At 48.8% G+C, this 26,788-nt stretch overlaps 1 protein-coding gene across 2 annotated transcripts; it reads left to right on the top strand.

Moving 5' to 3' along the window:
- Positions 1-379: 379 nt before the first annotated feature.
- PFKM (phosphofructokinase, muscle) lies at positions 380-25,902 on the top strand. Of its 2 annotated transcripts, none has more exons than XM_060166403.1 (23): positions 380-434; positions 3,591-3,683; positions 11,200-11,273; positions 12,128-12,205; positions 13,826-14,015; positions 14,244-14,409; positions 15,175-15,219; positions 15,639-15,747; positions 15,860-15,955; positions 16,218-16,310; positions 16,894-17,019; positions 18,102-18,166; positions 18,677-18,740; positions 19,485-19,634; positions 20,726-20,796; positions 21,151-21,238; positions 21,320-21,472; positions 21,969-22,133; positions 23,112-23,173; positions 23,397-23,508; positions 24,827-24,926; positions 25,007-25,112; positions 25,354-25,902. In XM_060166403.1, the coding sequence occupies exons 2-23, from the start codon at positions 3,599-3,601 to the stop codon at positions 25,496-25,498; spliced, it is 2,343 nt and encodes a 780-aa protein (XP_060022386.1). In that variant the 5' UTR covers positions 380-434; positions 3,591-3,598; the 3' UTR covers positions 25,499-25,902. The 2 variants fall into 2 exon arrangements, with proteins under 2 accessions (XP_060022386.1, XP_060022387.1); XM_060166404.1 differs by lacking the exon at positions 380-434 and adding an exon at positions 3,480-3,497.
- The last annotated feature ends 886 nt before the right edge of the window (positions 25,903-26,788 follow it).

Here is a 26,788-nt window from a genome sequence, read left to right as displayed (position 1 = left end):
CCAGAGAGGGAGGCTTATTATTGGCTGCGGAGGATGTTTGAATGCAAGGAGTCTCAGGCAGCCCCCGCTCGGAAAAAAAGTGTCTCTGATGACAACAAGGGAAGCAACTAAATAAATTCTGATTCCCACTGTACACAGGAGCTGATGGCTCCCGAGATAGATGCGGGGACTCCAGAACCCTCTGCGGAGTGAAGAGACTAAGCCGGTGTCACATTTGAGCTGTGTTCTTAGCGGGAGGGGGAAGGGGAGGAGAAAAGCGACCAGGAGGAGGCGGAGCCTCCGGGCCAGCATCAGCTTAGTGGAGGCTGGAAAGGCTCTCCTCTTTCCCCTCCCCTGTTGCCTCCACCTGGCTCCTCCCCGTGTTCGCCAAGCTCCCCTCCCCCCTTCCCCAAGGACAATCTGCAAGGAAGACCGGGCGGAGGAGAGCTAAGACTGTAAGGCAAGAGGGGCCCTTGGGTAAAGAGCGAGGGGGAAAGCTGAGAGCGAGGTGGGAATGAACGTGCTGGGAGGAGGCGGTGGGGAGAACAGAAAGGAGCAGAAGGGAAAAAAAGAGGTGGCATAGCATCAGAAGAAGGAGCTGAGGCGGGGGATGGGTGAAGAATCCTAGCCCCTTCGCTCGGCTTGCACGCACTGCCCCTTTGCCTGGAAATCACGGATGGGTGGGTGGTATTCGGACCTAGTGGCCCTCGGCCGCCCGACTCCTACCCTGGCACTCGTCCAGTTCAAATCAGTGCACCTAGAATGCTGCCACTCCAGTATTTCTCCCTCCCGCGTGCTTATCTCTGCACCGTGATTTTATATATAGGTTTTAATATATCTGTTTCTACGTGTGTCACTGTTGATCTGTTTATTCATGAATCTGCTTGCATATCTGTGACTGGTGCTTCTATAACATAGAGGTGCAGAAGAAGAATTTGAGCTGTATGTTGCCGGTCCGCACTCCTAACCTTCCCCGTTTATGATGAATTCTCTCCCTCACTGAAGCCTCTGTGGGTGGAAGATCCCTGTATGGGTTTCTGCCAGTGATGAGCTCCCAGAGTGGCTGAGAAGAAAAAAACTCAGGGAAAAAGGGATCAGCATAGTACTCACATGTTTTGTTCTCTTCTTTCCAAAATTTTGCCTTCCTATTTGCAACCACTTAGTCTTTCTTTTTTTTGAGAACTGCAGAAATTTGCACAGGAACACTCTGGTTAAATAGGAGAGTGTTTCTATCTATGTGTGTTTGTATTCCTCTCACTGTTTGTCACTATCTTCTTTCTTAGGTCCTATTTGTATCTGTATGTGTTAGAAGTAAGGGAATATAGAAGTACATCTGTATCCAAGCATATTTTAAAATTTTTCTATATTTGTGTGCATTTCCTGTTGTTTGTCAGTTCACTAGTGCTTTCGATAAGAGTTTATTGAACTCCTGTTCTTATGTGCATAGACTTCTTTAGGCTTTGGTAGGCCGTGGGAGAGTTTAAAAAATGAACATGATCCACCCGCCCCCCCCCCCCCCCCCCCCCCCGCCCAAGGAGTTTTCAGTCTAGTTGGGGAAATGACTTTAGCAATCATTAGTCCAGGTGTCTGCAAACTTTTTCTGTTAAAGGCCAGATAGTAAATGTTTTAGGCTTTGCAGGCTATCAGGTCTCTGTCACAATAATCTCTTCTGCACAAAAGCAGCCATAGATAATATGCAAAAGAATGTGAGTGGTATGAGCACTGAAATCTGGATTTCATATAATTTTCACATGTCATGGAATTGTTTTTTCCACCACTTAAAATGTAAAGACTTTTCTTAGTTTGCTGCCATACAAAAACATTAGAAGGGCTTGATTTGGCCCATGGGCTGCAGTTTGCTGACTCCTTATCTAGTCCAACCTTTCCAGTAAGTAAGAAGCAATTAAACTATCACATAAAGTAGTAATTAAGTGCTAAGTGAATGATCTGGTTTCAGACAATATGTGATTAGAGGAGGTCCAGAAAGAAGCCCTCCTTGACCTGTGGTAATCAGTGAGGGCTTAATAGGTTTAACAGGGATGTGACTAGGACGGGCCTTAAATAATGGAGTAGGATATTGATCTGTGGAAAGAACCAGGGTGGCCTTCCGGACAAGTGATGCAGTGTGCACAGGCACAAAAGTGGGGAGGAACAAAGAAATGTTCAGGTGATAACGGAGCAGAGAATTCATGGGAGCAAAGGTTGAAACTCTAGGCAAGAGTTAGATCATGGAAGTTTGAATGCCGACCCAAAAAGTTTGGGTTTATCTGTCAGCACTGATTATATGTAGCATGTCTGTGAATCTGTGTTTGTTAACAGCACTATGTGTGTTTCTGTATGTTTTTCTTCATGAGTGTCTCATTGCATGTATTTTATTGGCATGTGTGTGGATCTGTATGTGGATGTGACCTATGTCTTTATCAGCAGCTACCCTGATTGCCCTGGGTTCACAGCAGAAACATGAGCTGTATTTAAAGGTCATCAGCTCCTGTTGGTGTGAATGAATCCTCCCTCCACCGAGGCCTCAGGGGCCTATGACCTTCCCATGGAGGTTTATTTTGTGTCTCAAATAGAGTGGAGAAGGGAAGCACAAGCAGAGGGAGACCAGCTATTGTAATAAGCAATTCAGGTGGAAAGAGGCAGTGAGGACAGAAAGGAAGAGAAGGATAAGGGAAGATAATAAGAAGGAAGAATAATAGGGTTTGGTAACCGTTTTGATTCTGAGAGTAAAGAGGAGATAAATTTTAAAAATAACAGATTTTAGCCCAGATAACTGGGAGAGTGATGATTCCATTGGCATTTTTATGGATACAAAAGTAGGTCTTTTGTTTTCCTTTGAGAGAGAGAAGCCCTAAAGACAAAAATATGAAGGTGTTCACATGTCACGTGTACATATCTGTGTATATGTGGCAGTGATTTTGTGTTACTCTTCCCATTTGATAGTATTTAGTGTGAGGAACAAGGCCTGAAGATAAAGGATCAAGAGATGCTTAGGAGGCAGAGACCCTGAGAGGGATGGGAAAAGCCAGAGCAAGTCCCTAACCATTCCTGAGCCTGAACCATTATTTTGCCCGAGCTCCAATGTGCCTCTATAACCTCAAACTCCTGTTCTAGCTTAGCCCAATTCCATCACACCCGACCCTAATCTTCACTATAACCCACCCTGCCCTTGCTTTTCTGCTTCCACTTTGCTAGTTTTCAGTGCCCCAAGCCTCATCTGATTCCTATCCTCTGCAACAGCCCTTCCCTTCTTTAAAAGGGAGGAATCTTTGAGGCTAACTTAACTTTTTCCTTTCTCATTTCTATTCAGTCACCCACCCTTCTCCTTGACCTTAGCTCATTCTCCAAATAGGCTCCAATTGGGGTGGGAGGGATTAGCGAGGATTTTTGCAGTCTTGGGCTTGATTTCTGTGACATTTCAGCTTGTCACTCTATGGGGTGTGGCTGTCTTCTGGAGGAAGTCCAAAGATCCCAGGCTGCAAAGCTCAGACTCAGTGCAGTGGGAGAGCCTGACTGAGGTGGCTGTAGCCAGTCTAACAGAGCCATCATCCCCTGAGCTCATAGCACCTTGATCCCGCTGTATCTTAACTGGCCATTCTCTTGAATTCTAGAGTGGATCATGACCCATGAAGAGCACCATGCAGCCAAAACCCTGGGGGTTGGCAAAGCCATCGCCGTGTTAACCTCCGGTGGCGATGCCCAAGGTAAGGAGGAGGGCCCAGCTTGGGGGGAGACAAAAGCCGTGGCTTGGAGGCTGCCTTGAATTTCCTCACTTCCCTAGCCTGTAGAACAGAACTATCCTCCTGAACATCCCCCTGCTGTAGATTCACACTGGAATCTTGGGCTTCCCTAAAACTCTGTCAGGTCTAAGTCCACAAGTGCTTTTGGATTTCATTTGCTCCACTTTTATTTACTTAAGTCTCCATAAATCATCTTTCCAAGTTTCTCTGAAGATTTGGGACCGTTTGGTCCTTTGGTACCTAGAAAACTGGTGTTTTCTCAAGCAACATTGGAAAGAAATAGACTAAAGAGATAAAATTGTTGAGGGGGCAGTAGGTGGATTCACTTCAAGTACGTTGGAAATGATGGGGAAAGGAGGAGATTTGGCATTGGTATTTGGTGGGCCCTAGTGAATCTTCAGGTACCAGTTCTGATGTCTGCAGAGCTCCTGCACTGTCCAGGGTTAGGTGCCTCACTCTTACAGCGCAGTTCCTTCTACTAGGCACACTTCTGCGTCATTCTGTCATTCTCTGGCCTTTCTTCCCCTTCCATTCCTTTAACCCTTGAACAGACAGGAACAGCAGCAGTTAATCAGTACATATCCAAGGGGGTGGGGCAGAAAGCAAAGCCAGAGAGAACCCGTCTCTGGGTTGAGTCCAAGAAACCTAGGAGTCAGAAATATCAGGTATATGGAAAGATGAAGTGGCAGATAGGGGATGTGGTGTTTTTTTCTCAATTTATTATTTATTTATTTTTACTGTTTTCCCTCTTTGATGTACGTTCTTGTATATCGTAATTTGTGATGTGTTGAAGAGAGGCAGAATTTCTTTGAAAGGGATACTAGGACATGGAGACTGTGATGAGGAAAAGAGAGAAAGAAGGGGATCTCAGCTATCCTCCCCTTCCCTCTGCTCCACTCTCCCTAGGCTTTCCTAGACTTTGTGTCAAGCACCCACTTTGTATAGTGCCCTGTCCTGTGTGTTGTGGAGAAGTTGATTTCCTTCGGGAACTTTAATGAGGAAAGATATCATACATTACTAGAATTCTTACGTAAGGCACCTAAATAAAAATAATCAAGTGTGTCTTAACCAAGTAGAATCCACTTACGTAATGAAATGATAGGCGTTGGTTGGATTAACCAGGGGAAAGTTCATGAAAAAGATAGATTTCAAAAAACTGAACTCTTCATTTAAGTAAAGTGCTTAGAATAGTACATGATGCAATAAATACATTACTAATTAAATAAAAAGTGAATTGTTGAGCATCTGCTGTGTGCCAAACAGGATGGTAGGCATTAAGGCTACATCAGTGGAAAAGTCACACACCATCTTTGCTCTTATGATCCTTCTTATTAGTATATTAGTTAAGTGAGACTTTAAGTATATTTTAAACTAATGTTTATAACTGTGATATGTATTATGAACAGGAGAACGCTCTAATGAGGAAACAGGAAGGAGGGCACAGAGGCCTGAGTTTAGGAATAGGAGCCAGATTAGGAATGCAGAGCCCTCCTTGAGGCTGTAGAGACTGCTGCCCTGGCTTCTGTTGCTTCTCTCTCCTCTCCTGGAAAGAATCCCATGCCAATAATGAGTTCTTCAACAGGAACTCTGAGTGTTGATCCTAAAACCTTGGTAGGATGGCCTGTGGAATTGGATTGTCAGGTTAGGGGAAGTGAGAGCCTGCTAAAAATCCAGATGGAGCACACAGAGTTCTGCATTTATGAAAAAGTAGAGCTTCCTGGAAAGGGAAAGAGGTTAAAGAAAAAAAAGGGTCTAAGATTTAACGTGGGTCCAAGAGCAGCAGAGCCCTCTCAGCTTCTGATCCTGAGCAGAGAGACCCTCTTATTCTAGAGATGCCCATCACCCACTTTAAGGGAAGGATCGTCTTCTGTGGAGGCGGGGGCTATTGATAAGCTCATTTCTGGAGGGCCCAACTGGACTGACGCCTATGGGATTCTGTGACAGGCACAGTGTACCCAGGGAAACACCCCACTGTGAATCCCCATAACATCACAGGTGCATGTCAGTAGGGACTGAGAGCGGTAGAGGATGGAATTCTAGGGAGGAAGGAAGCAAAACAGAAAACTCAAAGTAGAGCTGAGAGGTCCCAACTGAGAGAGCAGCTCAAATGCAGAAGTGACCTTCCTGGAGATGGGTTTGAGGGGCCCTAGTTCTCACAGGGAAAGGGCACAGAAAGGTTTTTCCCTAGAGGCTGTGGGACACATGGGAAAGTGAGTTTGGGCTCTGTAAGATCAAGAGGGGCCTCAGCTCTGTCATTCCCTGAACGTAGCAAGGCTAGTAACCTCTTAAAGTAGAAGAGTGGCCAGGAATCAGACATCCTGAACTCAGAAACTGGGCTGATTAGATACCAAATCCTAACTCCCTTTCCAGCCCAGAAGTGGTCCAGTCCTCTTAAAACCATGCTACATTTGGCCTTATGAAATTGGCATATTCTGCTGGAGAGGACCTCAGTCATCTACTCTATCCCTCTGTCTCCAGACAGGCAGTCCATTCCAAATGCATGTTTATCCTATTTTTAAAGGTTCATAGGAGGAGGATTCTATTCCCTTCTCTGGATTGCTGTTGTAGGATTTACAATTTTTAATTGCATATCCATCAGAAAGTATAATTCACATCTAACAAACATTTGCTCCTCATGTCCTTTATTTCTTATTTAATGTTCAGTTAGGGTAGAAAGAAACTTTTTAGCAAAAAGGTAGTGACCAAGTCATACATTGTTTCTTCTTCTATCTCATGTCATAGAGGCCCATCACCCCTAGTTCTCCCTAAAGCCTCTTCCCAACAGGCTGTAATTGGAGACTCCAAAGTATGTGCGTCTGATGCTCTCCAGAGCCCCTCCTGGCTGTACCCAGAGTACCCACTGGATGGTGCCTGTAATCTTATCCTTCATCTTGCTTCTAATAAGTCAGACAGCTGCTCATAGAGGGTTATTTAGGGCAACATGGAGCAACCAAAGACTGGCCTGGGACCAGAAGAGGCCAGTGATGTTAAGTAGGAGAGCCCAAAGAATTCCTGGGGGGGCTTCCCTGGTGGCGCAGTGGTTGGGGGTCCACCTGCCAATGCAGGGGACACGGGTTCGTGCCCCGGTCCGGGAAGATCCCACGTGCCGCGGAGCGGCTGGGCCCGTGAGCCATGGCCACTGAGCCTGCGCGTCTGGAGCCTGTGCTCCGCAGCAGGAGAGGCCACAACAGTGAGAGGCCCGCGAACTGCAAAAAAAAAAAAAAAAAAAGAATTGCTGGGACTTTCTAGTGTAAGCTATCTATACAGCCCAGTCTGTGATTTCTAGGGAACTAGGGGTTTGAGACACAGGCACAGAGGCACAAAAGGGGTCCTAAAACTCGATTTCTAGGGAAACACTCAGATATCCAATTCAGAGGCAGGAAGGATGACCTCTGGAGGTTGATACGGTTGAAGTGAGAAGGCAGAGGGAGGAGAAAAGAGAATCTTCTTATGGGATTTCTCTTCTGCCCAATGGATTTGGATATTTCCTGTCCACCATCTGTTGTTTGCTTTACACTTAAAACCTTTTAAGTGATTTGTTTTCCTTAAATGTTTTCTCCCCTACTCTTGCTCACCTCCGGAGCAGGAAACAGCATTCCAGCCTATATGTTTCAGAAGGTTTTTTCCTTACTTCTTAAGATTACAGATATATACTCCGGGACTCCAGGTATCCGAAAGAGAATTCCATAGGCCTTGTGAAAGTCTAGAAAATAAATAAACAAACAATAGTTTCTATCTGTTCTGATCTTTTTAAGTTGAGTTTATTCATCTTTCCTAAAGCACTGATGGCTTTGTGTTGACTCTAACCTTTTCATACACACAGGCTTTTCCTAAAGCTTCTGAGGAGCCCCCTTCCTTTACAGATTTTTGTTTTGATTCGTTTAAGTCCTTCAATTAGACTTCTAGACTTCATGGGGCTTTGCCTTAGTGATGTCATAAGTAAGTTTTCTTTTTTTTTTTAACATCTTTATTGGAGTATAATTGCTTTACAATGGTGTGTTAGTTTCTGCTTTATAACAAAGTGAATCAGCTATACATATACATATATCCCCATATCCCCTCCCTCTTGCGTCTCCCGCCCATCCTCCCTATCCCACCCCGCTAGGTCATCACAAAGCACGGAGCTGATCTCCCTGTGCTATGCGGCTGCTTCCCACTAGCTATCTATTTTACGTTTAGTAGTGTATATATGTCCATGCCACTCTCTTCACTTCGTCCCAGCTTACCCTTCCCCCTCCCTGTGTCCTCAAGTCCATTCTCTATGTCTGCGTCTTTATTCCTGTCCTGCCCCTAGGTTCTTCAGAACCTTCTTTTTTTCTTTTCTAAGATTCCATATATATGTGTTAGCATACAGTATCTGTTTTTCTCTTTCTGACTTACGTCACTCTGTATGAGGTAAGTTTTGACATCATTGCTCACCAATGACCTCTTGTTGGCAAGCCCAACCTTCTCGTCCTCACCTTAGATCAATTATCAAATGCATTTGGCAATGTTCCCACTTCTTGAAACTGTCTCCTTTGGCTTCCAAGACATTGCTAAGTCCTGGTTCTCCTCTTGCCTTTCTTGCTAGTTAATTTTCATCATGGAACCCCTGTTAGTTTTCATCATGTTAGTTTTAGTTTTAGTTTAGTGTTAGTTAGTGTTAGTGTTAGTTTTCATCATGGAACTCCTCTTTCTCTGCCCATTCCTTCAATGTTGGTTTTCCTCAGGGTTCCATTCCTTGCCCTTTTCCCTTCTAATTTTACATATTTTCTTGAGACAGTCTCTTCCAAGTCCACATCGATGTTCCACAAGAACTTCAAACTCAACAGATCCAAATATAAATATCACCCCCACCCCTACCTTCCCGAACCAAAAGCCGCCTCTGCTCAGTTAACTGCACCACCGTTTTCCCCGTGGCCTAAGCCAGTCACGGGACATCTCCTCCTTCCTCTCCAACACCTTGAAATCTAATCACATGGCCGATTAGATGGAAGTCCTGTTGCTTCTGTTTCCTAGGCGTCTCTTGTCCAGTATCTCTGTTTTGTCCTAAATGCCACTCTCCCAGTCTAGGCCCTCATCGTTTTTGTCTAGGCTGCCATCTAACCCTAGTGTCACCTCTTTCATTCTGTCTTTCACATTGCTGCCAGAGTGATCTTTCTGATACTTAAATCTCATCATGTCCCACCGCTCTCAAAGTTCTTCAAAGATTCTCTGTTGCTTGCAACTTTTTTTTAAGGTTACAGACTCCTTTAAGAATCAAGTGAGGGACTTCCCTGGTGGTCCAGTGGTTCAGACTCCATACTTCTACTGAAGGGGCTGCAGGTTTGATCCCAGGTCCGGCGGGGAACTAGGATCCCGCATGCCATGCGGTGCGGCCAAAAAAAAAAAAAAAAAAGAATCAAATGAAAGTTGTGGACCTTCTCCCAAAAGAAATGCCTGTGCCCACAAAGATTTTCATATAGTTTCATGGGGTTCATGGATTCCCTGAAACTATCACCCATGGATCCCCAGTCAAGCCCTGGCCTTCAGAATAAAAGCCAGACTTCCTCGCTGGGCACACAGGTGCCTGCCCATCTGTGTAGCTTCATCTCGCCATCATTTTACATTTCATTCTTTAGAATACTGAATTTCCTAAGGTTATTTCTTGACCCTCAACCTTTATTTGTGCTATTCCTCCTGTCTATAACACGCTCCCCAAATTCATCCACCTAGCAAAAAGATTTGAAAGGAAATTATCCTTTAGGCCTCAGGACAAATGCTGTGTTTTCTGTATCACCTTCCCCGGCTTCCTCCTGGCAGCGTAGATGTTCCTTTTCCTTGTCCCCCCTGCACTTTGTACAAATCCCCTCCATATGGATCCAATTTGGAATAACACTATAATTCTTCCCAAGTCTTGAGGACCATTCCTGCGTCCTTTATCTTTGTATCCCCAGACTCTCTATCATTCCGTGATGCGTACCCAGTGCCTACATAGTGTCAGGAGCATGAGAGGTATTTAATAAATATTTGTTCAGTAAGTGAATGAACCTTCAATTTAATTTGGAGCTTGTCGCCATGTAATACCAACCTTTGTCAGCCTGCAAACAAACCAACCCCCCAAACAGACATTCTGGTCTTTTTGATTCTATTCCATTCCAGATAGCTTTGGATAATGCAGTAGTTTGTCATGGATTTTAGTCTGCTGCTGCAGACTTTTCCAGTTACTGACTTCTCTAGTGCTCACTGGTATATGATATTTCCCCAGGCAGGGTTAAGGACCCTATGAATAGATTTTAGATTGAAACAAAAAATGTGTAATGTATACAGGGGTATCTGAGGGAGGGTGATTAAAGTGATTCACAGGAAGCTGATCCATCGCAGCATCGCCTCCTCACATTACAAGGTAAGACAGGGTTGCCAGGATCAAGACCCAGGAATGTCTCACCAGTGAGGCTGTGCTGAGCACAGTAAGCAGTGGCATCGTTTCTACTGTGGAGGTCTTCACAACCATGTGTTGTGTGTTGAGACAGGTCAGCTCCTCCCCATACTCTTGGGAGAGTTCTTGTCATTGAGTAGCTACTAGGAGAAGGATGGTACTCACATGGGAAAAGGAGGAAAGGCTCTCCTCTCTGTTTCATCCCTAATTGTTTCTCCCAGTGGAAACAGAATAATTGGCAGTGTGATTTGTAAGTTCCTCATACACATGTTACACACAGGGTCACAGGAGAAGATCAGTGCGGGAGAAGGAGAGCATAGAGTCTCCACAAATTCTGTCTGCACACTCGGTCACAACCTTTTCTGGTAGTTTGGGAGCCAGAGAATCTCAGTGTGTGGTGCACACTGGAACATACACCAACTCAATGACACTAAAAAGCTGTGTGTGTGTGTGGAGACTGGGAGAATCCGCCGGCCAGTAATTGTTGTGCTCAAGAACAGCTTGTGAATGGTCAGGTCACTGAGCCCAGAGAGCCATGTCTTTGTCCTGAAAAGCCTATACAAGCTGGATACCTAGATTCAATGCAGAAGGCAAGGAAAAGCCTCGTACAGACATTGGGATTAGCATGGAGGTCAGCAGTGTTGGTTGAGACATTTAGGATTTGGATTAAAAGCTGAGCTCGTCCCAGCTCTGTGACCTCGACCTCTTTGAACTTCAGTTTCCAAATCTGTAGAATGGAGGCAACTCCAGAGCTGTGGATAGGATTAAATGAGTTGGCGATCGACAAGCATCTAGCAGCATCTAACCCCACAATAAGCATTCAGGATTATCATCCCCCAGATTGCCCTGGCAAGGAAAGGTCTTAGGAAAGATGGGGTTTGGGGGCGGAGGGGAGAGGAATGGAGGTAACTTGTGCTATATTAACATTGAATGAAGTAATTCAGCTTTAGTGGTGAGGCCAGAAGAATTGGATGAGAGGATTCTAGATTCAGAGAAAAGCCTTAGAAAAGGACTGTCTCAGATCCTAGAGTCCAGGGCTGCGTTTCTTAGGATAACCTCTCTCTGACACTTTCCTCCTTGCAGGTATGAATGCTGCTGTCAGGGCTGTGGTTCGAGTTGGCATCTATACTGGTGCCCGTGTCTTCTTTGTCCATGAGGTTGGTTCTCTGCTCTGCTCCCCATTATTCTTTCTCTGGTTTCTCCTCCCCCTCCCCACCCTCTTTCCTTACCTCCCAGTTACGTTGCTGTGTCTGGTTAGTCTTGGTTCCCTGTCTTCACAAGTCACCCCTCCCCACTCGGGGCTCCAGTAATGACGGTGGGTCCCAGGGATCTGCAGGCTGGGTCCTCGTGTTGCCTATTCGATTTAAAGTAAGAAGTAGCTCTGTCCTCCCTTTACTTCCCCCAAGAGAAGGTGAAATGCATTAGTATTTCACAGCAAATTCAATACATCCAGAGACAGAGCCCTAGGAGGGACAGAGCCCTAGAGTCCCACTGTGTTTCTGCAGTTTGCCTTACTTTCCGAGGTTCTAAGTCCTCTTTGGTTCCCTCCTCTCCTTTTCCTCTCATCCTTTATCCACTCTTCTTTCCATAAGGTCTGTCTGCCTTTCTTCTCTCAAACGTTATAGTCTCTTATCTTTTCAAGTCACATTTATCTCCCTTTCTCCTTCCAACGTACCCTTCTTTTCTTCCTCCATTGTTGGTTATCAAAACCATCTGTCATCTAGTTCCCCTGGGAGGAAATGGGATGAACCAAAAATAAGAGGAATCAAGATCAAATATTAGGAAGAGCATTCTGATGTTTAGAGAATGAGAGGAACTAGAAGAGGGTATTGAAAAAGCTGACGTCTCCTTCCTTGGACTGTGTTATTCTCAGGAGCACCCAGGCGTCAGTAATGGGAGGCGGGATGGGTGACTTGATTCTCAGAGAACCTCTTCCCAGGGACTTGGTCTTAATCCTGGGGGTTTGGGGGAAGCCTAGCAGAGGCTGAATGGGTGTAATTGTACCCCACAGGGTTATCAAGGCCTGGTGGATGGTGGAGATAACATCAGGGAAGCCACCTGGGAGAGTGTTTCGATGATGCTTCAGCTGGTATGTTCCAGAGGATTCCTGTCCCGTGTTTGTCCTGTTCTTGTCTCACCCCTACTTGGATTGGGGCTCGTGGTTTCCTGAATTCCCTGCCATGCGGTTTGATAAGAAGGGATTCTGTGACCAGAGAGGGGCTATGTTTGTCCTTTACTCTTTACATTTGAAAACATCACCCTGGTTTCCTGGGGCGGGATGGAGGATTGGGGGTGTGATCACAGGACACTTTGCTCTTTATAGAAAGGTCAGAGGCAAGACTTGAGGAACTGGCACGTAACAGGTCCTACTCACAGGGAAGGTCAGGCCCTGAAAATAACCTCACCAGAGGACTGGAGCCAGAGCCAGAGTAGAGCTGAAGTTTGCCAGTCCTCATGTGATGACGATGAGGTGACCTGATACCAGACCTTTTAAGGAAGGAAGGAACCGAGAGAGCGTTTTAGAGTTTAAAGAAGAATCTAAGATGATTTCTCTTGTATCCACAGCCCTTTTTGCTACTTTCTCTACGTCATTCTATACTCATCTTCTGATTTACTGAAAAATCTGCACATTACATTTGTATCCTCATTCTTTACCTCAATCCCCTAAAAAAAAATCCATGGGAAGAAATTTAATGAGCAGCACTTTGTGAAGGTTTTATACAGGCAATGGTGCCTTCATAAAGCGGTCTGAGAATGAGCCAGGATTCTCCATCAATACCCCTGAAGTCATGGATGCCAGGAGTTCATATGATTTGTGAAAACCCTAAGTGTACTTTCCTCTCTTGGGGTGTCTACAAGCTCCTGGGGATTTAGGGCTTTCCATATTCAGAGCAGTTTTTCCTGTGAATGCCTGGGTCTTGTGGCTCCTCCCACTAGCACACAGATCCCCAGGCGCAAAGGGGAAAGGATTAGCGGTGCCTTGTCCCTGTTGAAGTCACTGCTGCTGCTTCTTACACGTCTAAGATGAGAAAGATGGAGATTATTTCAGAAGCCTACAGATACGTGTGTATTCCTAATTCTCTTTAGGACAGTCACAGTGACAAAGCCTTCAGTGGAATGGGCCCATCTTAGCAGTCTTCTAAGAAGTGCAGCAGAACATGGGAATGACCCTGTGATACTTCAGCCAGCACCATCTCGCCTTCCTTTAGAAGGGGCCAGAAACAGAACAAAACAAAACAAAAACCAACTCAGTGAACTACAAGGAGGTTAAAAACAGGGAAAGCTCTGGGTAGGCCCATGCAAACCAAGCTGAAAATTAAGATAAAGTGAACAATCTTGAATGCAGTCAGAGGAGTTAGGCAGATGAAGTAGAAACGTGTCTGAGGCAATCAAGACTCGCATGTCTTCTATTAATAGCTAAGCTTGTACAGTCACGTACCCTCAGACAACAGAGTTAAACATCAGTATTCGTGACTCCGGAATTTGAAACTCATGTGAACTTCATTCATCCTTTTCATGAAGAATAAAACTTTAAAACCACACACACACGAAAGAAGGGGCCAGTGACTGTTCAGGATGTCAGGGGACTTCCTAGGGAGCCACGTGGTGATGCCAGCCCATCACAGCGTTGGGATAGGGCAATCTTAGCGTGTTGAGCCCAAATTTGGCCGCGTCACCTGGGGAGCTGACTCCCACTTCTTCCCCAAAGGGAGGCACGGTGATTGGAAGCGCCCGGTGCAAGGACTTTCGGGAACGAGAGGGCCGGCTCCGAGCTGCCCACAACCTGGTGAAGCGCGGGATCACCAACCTGTGCGTCATTGGGGGTGACGGCAGCCTCACTGGAGCCGACACCTTCCGCTCTGAGTGGAGTGACTTGTTGAGCGACCTCCAGAAATCAGGTGAGACGTTGCTCTCGTGAGTGTGGTTTCTGCGTATGGGCACACACACCCGCCTTTCCCTCCCATGGAAGAAAATTGTTGCCCAGACACAGAGGGCCGTCTTTGCCCTCTTTTATCTGCCATTGTCAACAGCTGCCATTGGCTGCAGCCCCTTTCCTCTCCAGTCACCTGCTCCCTAGCATGCCAGGGACCTCACCCAGTGCCTCCTGCTTTGCTTCCCCTTGTCAGGTAAGATCACAGCGGAGGAGGCTGCAAAGTCCAGGTACCTGAACATTGTGGGTCTGGTTGGCTCAATTGACAACGACTTTTGCGGCACTGACATGACCATTGGCACTGACTCTGCCCTGCACCGGATCATAGAGATTGTAGATGCCATCACCACTACCGCTCAGAGGTGAGGGCCCAGTGGGAGGAGGCGTGGGAGGGTGGCGCTGGGACAGACCAACCAGCTGGGGACTAGAGAAGATGAAAGTGCTTGAGCTATGGTGACTACAGTGACCAGTTTTCTGGGACCAGAACATTGTTTTTAACTAAAAATTATCCCTAGAGCACTGAATTGCACTGCTCTATAGATGCCATAAGACTTGCCTCTGGCCACTATCTACCCACTGTCCAAATGTGTCGCTCTGAGGTCTTTAATACCTGTGGGGTCTCCTAAATGATTAAAAATGATTTGTCTAAATGATTTGTCTCCAGACTGAGACAAATCCAGAGAGCCCCAAACCTTTCCAACCGTGTCACAGAGATAGTAGTGGCCATTACGCCGCTGCTCAGAAGGGCAGGGACTCGGGAAGCAGTGCAGGAGAATGGGAGGGCGGGGCGGGTGACAGTCTCCTGCAGGTTGGTCCTGGAGGATTCAAGGTTAGTGGAGTCCTCCCTCCGATTCTTTTCCCTTTGCTCCTTCCCTTCCCAGGCCCCCTCCTTCCCAGGCACAGAGCCTCAGTACTGTCACCTTTTTCTGTGGTGTTTTCTCAGGCCTGGGACACCCTGTGGCTAAAGTGTTTACCCTGCGTCTTCCAAGTGTCTCAGGAGACCTGCTAGAAAGCCCACAGCGTAAATGCATCTTGCCGAGAGGTTCCTTGGCCTCAGTGTGGGTGGGGGCTTGGTCCTGGCCGTGGGGCCGCTTGGACTGTGCAAGCCCTATGTCTGTCTCTTACAGCCACCAGAGGACGTTTGTGTTAGAAGTGATGGGCCGGCACTGTGGGTAAGATCCCCCACCTTGACTCGTTTATGCCATGGACCAGGCAATAGCCCTTTCCTCTTCCCCGGGGAGTCCAGGGAGGCCTCCCAGTGGTGGCAGATTGGAGGTGTACACACTCCTCTTGGGGTGGCTGCCTTTCCCCGTCTCCACCCAGCCTCCCTTACATCCCACACATGCGCGTGTGAAAAAGCAGACAGCGCTCTGAGATGGGGAGCCGCTGTGGCAGGTGAGCATGGATAGAGGGGCTCTTCAGGGACAGAATCCCGCTGATTAGCGGAACCAGTGGGGCTCTTCCCCTCGCCCCAAGAATGAAACGGGCTCCTCAGACCTTTCAGTGGCTATGGGACTAGGCCTTGTCAGGAACGGGAGAGGCTGTTGGTGGAGCGTAGCTCCTGGCGCGACGCTTCTGGCTCTTGTCTCAGATACCTGGCCCTTGTCACCTCTCTGTCCTGTGGGGCCGACTGGGTGTTTATTCCTGAGTGTCCGCCAGATGATGACTGGGAGGAGCACCTGTGTCGCCGGCTCAGCGAGGTACCGGCGCCTTATTTCGCCCTTTGAAACCCCTCGCCCTGCTCTGCTGCTGATCCCTTTCCTGTCCAGCAGTTTCATAACACTGACCATTTTTTCCTTTGTTCTTGACCAGACCAGGAACCGTGGTTCTCGTCTCAACATCATCATTGTGGCTGAGGGTGCGATTGACAGGAACGGGAAACCAATCAGCTCAGAAGACATCAAAAATGTTAGTATGAAAGGAGCCAGAGAGGCCTTGACGCCTTACCCATCCTGGCCCCACTGCCTGGTGGTTTCTGAGTCTCCCCTGAGTCCTGCACGTCTCTCCCCAGCTTTCCTGCCCCCTGGTTTCCTCCCACCTAGGAATCATTACAAGATAAGAGGCTAAGTCATCCTTGGTTTATCTAGGTCCCTGCTTGTTTAGGGACCTTGACTTTAGGTCTAGGTCCTTGACTCTGTATCTCTCTCTGCCCCTCCCTTGATCCCTTCAGCTGGTGGTCAAGCGTCTGGGATATGATACCCGGGTCACCGTCTTGGGGCATGTGCAGCGGGGCGGGACACCGTCGGCCTTTGACAGAATCCTGGTAAGTCATGGGGCTCTGGGGTCCTCACCATAGAACCCTCAACCTGCTGTCCTTTCCCAGCAGGACAGTGCTTCACCAGCACAGGGGCTTCAACCGTTGCTCATGCCACCCTGCTACCAGACTCTGGACTGCAGTGGCCCTTGACCCATTCCCATGTGCTCAAGAGTTCTCTTTTGTTGCAGAAAATGTTGGGAAACGATATGCTCCCCTAAGGTCTGATATCTTAGAGCTTTGAGCATGAGTGAAAGTATTAAGATCTAACCTCAGATACTCAGTTTGTACCCTCTTATCCTACTTTCATCAGGAAGGGAATATTATTCAGACCCAGTAATCCCCTTGATTACTATAGTGGATATGTTTCTCTGGAACCAGGTAGAATCCTTGGGGTTCAGGTGGCAAAAGGATGAAGAGTCATCAAGCTTTAGACAAAATCTGGGTCAGGAGGTAAAGCCCAGTGAGTTCTTGGCCACAGTCCTTAAATGCGGAACTCAACTCGTGATTTGGAAAGGGCCTTGAATGCCCAGGTTCTCTAGGCCAAGACTAGATGGGGAGGCTTGAACCAGACTGTCTTTGCTCCCTGCAGGGCAGCAGGATGGGTGTGGAAGCAGTGATGGCACTCTTGGAGGGGACCCCGGACACCCCAGCCTGTGTGGTGAGCCTCTCTGGTAACCAGGCTGTGCGCCTGCCCCTCATGGAGTGTGTCCAGGTGGTGAGTACTGACCCCAGCCTGCCTTCCTGCCATCCCCAAACCCGTCTCTGAGCTAATGGGGAAAGGGAGTAGCTGCCGAGGCTCCCAGGGCGGGGGCAGGTGGAGAGGTGGCGCAGCACAGGGAGAGGCGTGTGGGGAAGGCAGACGATGGGCTTTGTGCAGGAGCTGTCACCTCTCTACCTAAGCCTCAGTTTTCCCATCCTCCAGATGTCGCTAAAGAAGATGCGAAACTCTGCATCCTACCTAGTAATGAGACCCATGCAGTCTCTCTCCAAACTTATTAAAAGCAGGGGAATACTATTAAGGTCTGGCTGGGTAGCTTATCCCTCTCTCTGATTTCTCCCTTGAACATGTTTCTCTGAACCAATATGAGGTTACTAAGAAACACTCACCTCGAGGGTGAGTATAAGGACTGGAGAGAAGACATGTAAATGGTCTGGAAGATGCTGAGTGCTCAGGAAGTGGTGGCTCTAGTTACGGAGGAATCGCTCCTCTGATACCACAGGGCAGATGCTGCGGCTGGAAGCTCAGGTGTCCGGTTGATTCTCAGGGCTGGCTCTCCGTCTCCTGGCTGCTTCTCTCTGAGACTTGGGAGTCCTAATGACCTACAGCCCAGACAGGCTCCAGCCTTGCCTGGAACCGTATCTCTAAAAGCCCCAAGCTGAAGCCGTGGCTCGCAGAGCAGAAAGCAGTAGTTGGGAAGCACATGGCAGGGATCAGCCTTTCCTCCTAACTGGTTATCTGCAGGATCGTTTTATTTAGTCATTAGTTTAGAGGCTACTCTGAGGCTGGGGCCCTGGGTGTGGAATGGAGGAGGATGCTATCTTATCTGTGTGTACTCCTCCACTCTGCCCATCTTCGAATAAATAGAGCATAGAATCAGCCCTTTTCTTTTGCTGCTCATTACTCAGAAAATTAAGGAAAAACAAAGATACTTCTTCTAAGAAAGTTTGGGGGGCATAGAAAAGGTGGGGTACAGGATGGGCAGGATCCAGTCACAAGCCCAGAGATGAGCAGGGTCTCAGTGTGGGATGGGAATCCAGCGCTGCTAGAGTCTGACTGTTGCTGTGCTTCTCCCTCAGACCAAAGACGTGACCAAGGCCATGGAAGAGAAGAGATTTGATGAAGCCTTGAAGCTGAGAGGCCGGTGAGGAAATGACCAGGAGCTTACTAGCTACAGAAATCAGATGCCAGAGTGAAGCCCAAAATCGACGTAGCTCCAGACCCCAAATAGGAGCTTCTGCTTTCTCCTCTTCTTATTGTCTCTGCAGCAGTTTCTTCTGAGAATTAGTTGTGAGATGACCAGGTGGCTCAGTTCAGCCCAGGGATTCTCTCCCTGGCCTTAGCCTTTCATAGTCTATCATTTCTATATGTGGACCCAGCTAGATCATAAGTTTCTCTAGGCAAGGGGGGAAGAGTGCTCAGGGAGTGTTTGGTGGGTTAGTGGCCTCTTTGCAGCCCCGCCCAATCCCTGCTCAGCCCCAGTTATGTCCTTAGAGGTTTGCCCTGTGGAACTTCACGCTGGGAGCAAAACTTCAGACCAGATCCCCTTGGCTGCTGGCCTTGGGGAATGGCCTGGAGACACCACCCCTCTCTCCCTCCCTCCCTCTCTCCTCTCTCTCTCTCTCTCTCTCTCTCTCTCTCTGTACTTTTTTAGGAGCTTCATGAACAACTGGGAGGTATACAAGCTTCTGGCTCATGTCAGACCCCCAGTATCTAAGGTACTGGCAAGTTGCTCTCTTCCCTTATTCTCCCATTATGAAGTGCTACCCTCAATCCACACAACCTACTTCTTTGCCCGCCTGTAATCTTCAGTGCTGAGTCCTAGACCCCACTAAGATAATTTTCTCTCAGTCACCCCAGATATAAGCCCATGTTCTTAGAGTGCCCTGAAGGTCTCTGAGCCAAGACCCACATCCAGTTTAAGGCTGACAAGATAGCATGCAAGGAATGGGAAAGAAGGCTCATGTATTATTTTCTCTGGGCAAATCTGGAATAATCACATCTAAGTGTATTTGAGCCACCTCTTCCATTGGTGTAGTGGTTCTTAATATTTACCATATACCAGAATTATCTGGGTTGCTTATTAAACATGCATATCCCCCCCCCAGAGGGGATTCAGATGGGGGTAGGTCAGGAATATGCAGATTTCACAAGCTCGCTGGGTGGATCTGATACAGCAGGTGGTCCAAGGATCCCACTTTGGGAAACACTGCTCTGGAGGGTCTCCTATTCATTTTGCAGTGATACCTGGGATCAGGGAGCACAGCTTTATTTATTGATCTGTGATGAAGACTTTTGCTTCCCTCGTATGGAGGAGGGGACAGGCTGTGCTGGCGTTCCCTGGGGGAGCGGTGTGCTGTCAGGACCATAAGGGGCTCAGAGTGTAGCTCCCCTCACTGACCTGTCCCCCCACCCCACTGCTGTCCCCTCTTTCCCCTTTCCCCCTCTTCTTCCTTCTCCAGAGTGGCTCTTACACAGTGGCCGTGATGAACGTGGGGGCCCCGGCCGCAGGCATGAATGCCGCCGTCCGCTCCACCGTGAGAATCGGTCTCATCCAGGGCAACCGAGTGCTGGTTGTACACGACGGCTTCGAGGGCCTGGCCAAGGGTCAGGTACAGGGATACAAGGAAGGAGGGCGCTTACTTTGGGGCCAAGGAGCAGTGGTGCAGAGGATAAGTGTAGTGGCTGACCTGCCTGTTCCTTACCTTCCCCCATCCCTCACTGCCTTTTTCTCCTCTTGGGGTTCAAGCAGAAGTAGATACAGTAGTCCCCCCCTTATCTGCTGGGGGCACATCCCCAGTGGATGCCTGAAACCACTATAGCACCAAACCCTAGGTACAGCTGATCCTGGAACAACTCGCGTTTGAACTGCATGGGCCCACTTATATGCAGAATTTTTTTTGGGGGGGGGGGCCGTGCTGCACGGCTTGTGCGATCTTAGTTCCCTGACCTGAACCTGGGCCCACGGCAGTGAGAGCACCGGGTCCTAACCACTGGACCGCCAGGGAAGTCCCCAGAACTTTTCAGTGGCAAATACTGCAGTACTATATGATCCGGGGTTGGTTGGATCCACGAGTGCAGAGCGGTGGATGTGAGAGCTGACTGTCAAGTTACACATGTACTTTTGACTGCGCAGAGGGTTGGCACCCGACCCCCATGCTGTTTGGGGTCAGCTGTATACTATGTGTTTTTTCTGTACTAACGAACAGGTGGGTGGCATATACATCGTGGACACACCGGGCAAAGGGATGACCCACGTCTTGGGTGGGATGGTGCAAGATTTCATCACACCACTCAGAACAGCATGCAATTTAAAACCTGTGAATTGTTTATTTCTGGAAATTTCCATTTAATATTTTTGGACTGAGATTGACCACAGGTAACTGAAAGCTTGGCAAGTGGAATCACAGATAAAGGGGGACTACTGTATTTAATTTTAGGGCAGTGGGAACAGGCCACTGAAATGAACCCTTTGCAAACAACGCGTCTGATTTAATTCTCTGTCCCAGAGTTCAGCACAGGGCCTGGCGTAATCTAAGGCACTTAAGATTTGTGAATGAGCAGAAAGGGGAGGAAGTTGAGTGAGGTGGGAAAAGCTGGTGCCTGGCGTTCCTCTGTCCGGGCAGGTGGGTGTAAGGGCGGGGTCAGAGCTGAAGGAGATGTGTCAGGCCACCGTGCGGACCTGTGCAACCTTTCCCTGCAGATCGAGGAGGCTGGCTGGAGCTACGTTGGGGGCTGGACTGGCCAAGGTGGTTCTAAACTTGGAACTAAAAGGTCAGTGCATTACAGGAACGCCTCCTCCTCGTTGCCCTGAAAGGCGGGCCTCGGCACGCGGGCGTCAGTTCATCCAGTCGGGCTCTGCCTGACCAGTGCTGTCTCTGGGTCCGCTCTCCACAAGCTCACAGTTGCCTCATGGGGGCAGACGAGCCAATCCAGACATCTCTTAGCATCTCTGGCAACTCAGAGCCCCAGCGTGTATCCTCAGACGGGGATGAGAAAGTGGGGTAGGGAAGGGGGCACAAGTTAAGAAACTATAAACAAAGTGCCTTCTAACTCTAGCGTTTCTCTCCTTCAATTTTGCTGTCTCTTCCCCAAATTCTATCCCCTCCCCCTGCCCCAATCAACTAGAACTCTACCCAAGAAGAGCTTCGAACAGATCAGTGCCAACATCACCAAGTTCAACATTCAGGGCCTTGTCATCATCGGGGGCTTTGAGGTGAGTGCCCCCACCCCCGTTCCCCCCGCCCCCACCTTCCCTCTCCCCTCATTCCCGCCCCGGCTGCTCTCGTCTTCTCAGGCTTACACGGGGGGCCTAGAGCTGATGGAGGGCAGGAAGCAGTATGACGAGCTCTGCATCCCGTTTGTGGTCATCCCTGCCACGGTCTCCAACAACGTGCCCGGCTCAGACTTCAGCGTGGGGACTGACACGGCTCTCAACACCATCTGCATGGTGAGGGCCGCCACTGCTTCCCAGCCTCTGGCCAGGACTCTAATCCCTGGACCGAGTCTGGGCCTAGAAAGTGAGCCACTTGTTTTGTACCAACCAAGTCACAGTGTTAGAAGAATGCTTCTTCAAGCCCCGGCATTTACACACACTGCCTTTAACTGTGCATATGGTGTCCATCCTCCACGCCTTGTGAGTCCTGTCACCTAGAAAGGCGTCTGTACTCTGCATATCAAATGATTTTTCCTTTCTGAGGTCCTACAGCCTAGTTCCCCTACTCCGAGCAACAGGAGGGGTAGGGACAGCTTCCTTCCAGGGGAGGAGTTCCACACTGTGCTTAGCAGACGTGCCTGCCGTCCCGGAAGGCAAGCACTCGATGAGGCGTAGGGGCCCCGCTGGCCTGGGGAGGATGTCGCTCCAGAGTTCGGTGATGGCAGGGGCCAGCAAAGTGACAAGAATCACACCCCTGACCGTGTCTTTCTATGACCTGTTGTCTCTGCAGACCTGTGACCGCATCAAGCAGTCAGCGGCAGGCACCAAGCGCCGGGTGTTTATCATTGAGACCATGGGTGGCTACTGCGGCTACCTGGCCACCATGGCGGGCCTGGCAGCCGGGGCCGATGCTGCCTATATTTTTGAGGAGCCCTTCACCATTCGAGACCTGCAGGTAGACGGCCACCCAGAGCCCCTCTCCCCGCCCCAGTCTCTCCCCACTGTCCCCGTGGCGACCTAAGCTGTGAGAGCCCAAGGCGAGGACACAGCTGATGTGTGGTCCGTGTGGAGTCCTGGAAGGAGCACCGGGCGGGCGTTCTCTGGTGTAGCCTCCTGTGCGTGGCCGCTGCTCCTGGTGCCGGAGCATTTGTTTGAAGGGTGGCATGCAGCTAAGCACTTCACGTGCGTCTTTGCATTTTATTTTCATAACAGACATGCAAGGGAGCTATTATCTCCATATTACAGATCAGAAAGGTTTAGTGAGGTTACAAAACCTTTCTAAACTTTGAGTAGGTGGTTTAACTGACTGAGAAAGTCACACGCCCACCCCCCCACCCCCGCCAGATTTCCCCTGCTACCAAACCGGAGTCCTCATTCCATTTTTTGAGGGGATACCTTTATGATCCTCGTTTTCCAAGATCCCCGTTCATTGGAAGGAAAAAGAGCCACAAAGTGGAGGGCCGCCGGCTGAGGGAACTCCCTAATCCAAGGGCCCAGCCAACCCCTGCCCGCAGTGGAGGGTGACCTTTTCCCTCCTTCACCCCCAACTCAAAGCCCAATGAAGCGACTGCTTCTGGGTGAATCACTGCTGTACACGGACCCAGACGCAACCCGTTAGAGACCTACACGGAGAGCAGGGTCAGCCCTCTGAGGGAGGGAGAACTGGAAACCCCTGAAGGAGCCGAAAACTGACAGTTGCCACGCTTTGTCCAACTTTCCCTCTGCCTGTTCTGCCTGTCGCATCTGGAGTCTTAATTTCAGTCTGCACTGACCTTCTTAAAGGGCTTAGGCACGGTTCAGGCCCTGGGCTGTAAATAGCCCTCTTCATGTCCCTCTCCCTCCTGCAGATGCCTGGAGGGGAAGAAGGGATCTATGAGCCTGCCCAGCCGGATCCACTCTCAGCCGGGCTTTGGATTTTCTGTTTCATTTTCAGGTGAATGTGGAACATCTGGTACAAAAGATGAAAACAACTGTGAAGAGGGGACTGGTGTTAAGGTACCTCATCCCCGGTTTGCTCCTAAGTGAAGAGAAGCCATAGTCAGGCTTTGGCCCTAGTCAGACTGCATCCGTGGCTGGGACACCCTGAGGAGTCTGGATACAAATGGAGAGCGCCTGGCCGCGGGGGTAGATGGAACCGGGAGGGGCAAAGCTGACCAAGGCAGAAGGCGGGTGGAGGGAGGGGGACAACGCCCGGCACAGGCTTCGGTCTCTCCTGCAGGAATGAGAAGTGCAATGAGAACTATACCACTGACTTCATCTTCAACTTGTACTCTGAGGAGGGGAAGGGCATCTTCGACAGCAGGAAGAATGTGCTCGGCCACATGCAGCAGGTGCGGAAGACACGCCATGCCCGTCACCAGACAGCCATAAATAACCCCCAACAGTCACTGAATCTCCCAGTAGACTCCGGCCTGCTGGAGGCTCTCGGGGCTGCCACAGAGCGTGGGCCTGCAGGCTTTTACAGTCACAGAATCAGAAATCTTTACCTTGGAAATGGCCTTAGACATTCTGTGGTTCGTCCTCTTTATTCAGGGCAGGGTTTCTCAACCTTGGCACTCTTGCCATTTTGAGCTGGAAAATTCTTTGTGGTTGTTCTGTGTGGTGTAGGATTGCTTACTTAGCAGCATCCCTGTACTCTTACTCACTAGATGCCAGTAGCACACCCTCCTCACTTGTACGACTGAAAAACTGTCTCTAGACATTACCATATGTCCCCTGGGGGGCCGAATCGTCTCCAGTTGAGAACCACTGGTTCAGATGAAGAAAATGAGGCCACAGAGGAGAACTGCTTTTTTCAGGGCCACTAGTCAAGCTGGAATGAGGTCAAAATGAGCTGGTCCAGTGCTTTCGCCACCATAGCATGCTGCCTTTTGTGGGGAACCTGTGAGATGAGTACAGGCACCTTGCTAGGGTTGGGCTCCATCTCTGGAGTTTCAAGGGGAAAGGAATCCCTTTCTATCACCCACATTCAATCCCCACCCAAGGCAGGCCTCACTCACAGATGATACTAGTGGTCTGAGGCCTACCCCATCCCAAATGTCCCCACAGATGCCTCTTAAGCATTGACCTTTGACCTTTCTATACCCACAGATGAATTCACATTATCTCAGTTTGAATGGGCTTAGCAGCTCCTGCAGGAATGGGGTACTATTGGATAAAGTATGACGACCTATTTTCTGTTTTTCCTTCCTTCCCATTTTCCCACTTCTGCTTTGTTCAGAGAAACTCTGCACCATGTTTTATATTATTCTGAGGTGCTACCAAGAGCATCCAAATTGGGTCACAAGGAACACTTGTGTCATCGATGATGGTGACTGACAGAAGCTGCTAAGCTAATGAGGGGCAGGGAATTGACTGAATGGCCAGTAAGACTAGAAGGAAATGAACAGGGTCATGCAGCTACGGAGCTGGAAGAGGCAACTGTGAGACCAGTCATCCCCTTGTACTGATTAGTTACTCTGAAGTCTGGTGAATGGCCAAATACACCAGGCCAGCTTGCCCTGGCTCCCGGCCCTGCTTCAGGATTTCCTTTCACAGTTAGACTTCCGGATTCCTCTTTCTGGTTATAAACTTTCCTCTGTGTATTCCCATCTCTCTGCCACTTCATTAGAGTCCTTCCCCGTGTAATTTTTATGATTCTTTTTCCAGGGTGGGAGCCCAACTCCATTTGACAGGAATTTTGCCACTAAGATGGGTGCAAAGGCTATGAACTGGATGTCTGGGAAAATCAAAGAGAGTTACCGTAATGGTAGGTGGGGTTAAGAGGGTGAGCCCCCTTCCTAGAAGCTGGTTCCCAGTATAGAAGCTGACTGACCATCCTTGTTGCAGGGCGGATCTTTGCCAATACCCCAGACTCGGGCTGTGTTCTGGGGATGCGTAAGAGGGCCCTGGTCTTTCAACCCGTGGCTGAGCTGAAGGAACAGACAGATTTTGAGTGAGTACCTCTACCTCCTGCGGTGGTTCCCTCCCCGGTAGTTTCGAGATCTACCCTTCCCAAGCTACTCACCTTCTTCAGTCCTTTTCTTTTAGGAGTAACACCTGTAGTCGTACTTACTTCAGATCTGCTGCCCAGGCCCCAAATCCAGCCTCTTCTGCTCAACTTCTTCCCATAGGCTTTGATAGAAGTTGATTGGGGTGCTAGAGATTAAATCATCATCTACCTCGTTCCTCTGTAGGCACCGCATCCCCAAGGAACAGTGGTGGCTGAAGCTGAGGCCCATCCTCAAAATCCTAGCCAAGTATGAGATTGACTTGGATACCTCAGAGCACGCCCACTTTGAGCACATCAGTCGGAAGCGGTCCGGAGAAGCTGCCATCTAAACCTCTTTGCAGTGAGAGGAACGGATCGTCTGATCATGGTCAGCTCACCCTGATAGATCCAAGTCCATGCATTCTCAAGTGTTTCAGCTCAGCTCACTTTCAATTAGGTTTCCTTTTATTCTGTAACTGCAGCCATGGTCAGCTCTGGCCAGGGAGCTGGGGCAGGGGGCAAGTAAGCGTAAGCTCCTTGTAGTTAGAATTTATCCTGACTTCCACCCCAGCTTCATGTGTCACACGAGGCTGGGCTCCTCTAGTGCTACTGCTCGATTTCAGTTACTCGGTTAGAATTTTCCTAAAAATAAGCTTTATTTATTTCTTTGTGATAACAAAGTCTTGGTTCCTCTACTACATTTACGACAGTGACAAACCATAACTACACTAATAAATGCCAACTGGTCACTGTGCTTTTGGTTCTCCTGTTATCATCTTCACAAGTGCATTCCTGTCAGCCTCAAGCACCAGATTCTGCCCAGCAGACACCTAGGAAAATGCAGCCCATGCGCTAACCCCATGTACTTCTCTCTGTTCTTGGACATCTCTTGACTCTGTACACAGGGTCCTAAAGCACAGGACACTGTCCTTATCCTCATCCCGCAACTAGTCCCTCCTGCATCCTCTGCAGCCAACAGGATGCTCCCGTCTTCCTTAAGCATGAAGTTGTGTTTCACCTCTTGATCATCTACCCATTACCCAGCGTTGCTATTTTCCAGCCATCCCCCAATCTCTACTCTTCCTCTAACAATACAGGGTTCTTCCTTCTCAACTTTTCCCCTGTGCTCCTTCCTCGATGAAAGCCAGACACCATTGGTGGGGAGACATGTACATCCTGAATGCCTGGGAAATAGAGACACCCAGTCCTGGACCTAGTTTGGTGGGTTGGTTGAAATACTGATTAGGAAAATTGTCAGTTCTTATTCAGCTCAATTTGTTTTCTGTCCCATACTGCCTCATTAGCAAGTATCCATGTAATACAGTTGGTTCTTAGGATTGGGACTACAGACTGTTCCCCCAGTTGATAGGATGCTTCCCTGTCAATGCCAGGCTTGAGATTGGTCTCCAATAATCAGATCCTGGCTCTTGGCACAGCGTACATATTCCTCCCAACCTACACAGTTTCCTCGCTTGCTTGCTGAAGCAGGACGGAAGTTTGAGGTTTTACAAGGGATGGAGGAAAGGATTATCTGTAGTGCTTCACTTTTGCTGGCTGTCCAAAGTATAACTGCTATACCCTAAAAACAGTTCTAGAAAATGACCGAGGGCTTCCCTGGTGGCGCAGTGGTTAAGAACCCG

Source organism: Lagenorhynchus albirostris, chromosome 11 (assembly GCF_949774975.1).
Source record: "Lagenorhynchus albirostris chromosome 11, mLagAlb1.1, whole genome shotgun sequence".
NCBI lineage: Eukaryota > Metazoa > Chordata > Mammalia > Artiodactyla > Delphinidae > Lagenorhynchus > Lagenorhynchus albirostris.
The sequence above is the reverse complement of the archived record's forward strand: the minus strand, read 5'-3'. Positions and strand labels throughout refer to the sequence as shown.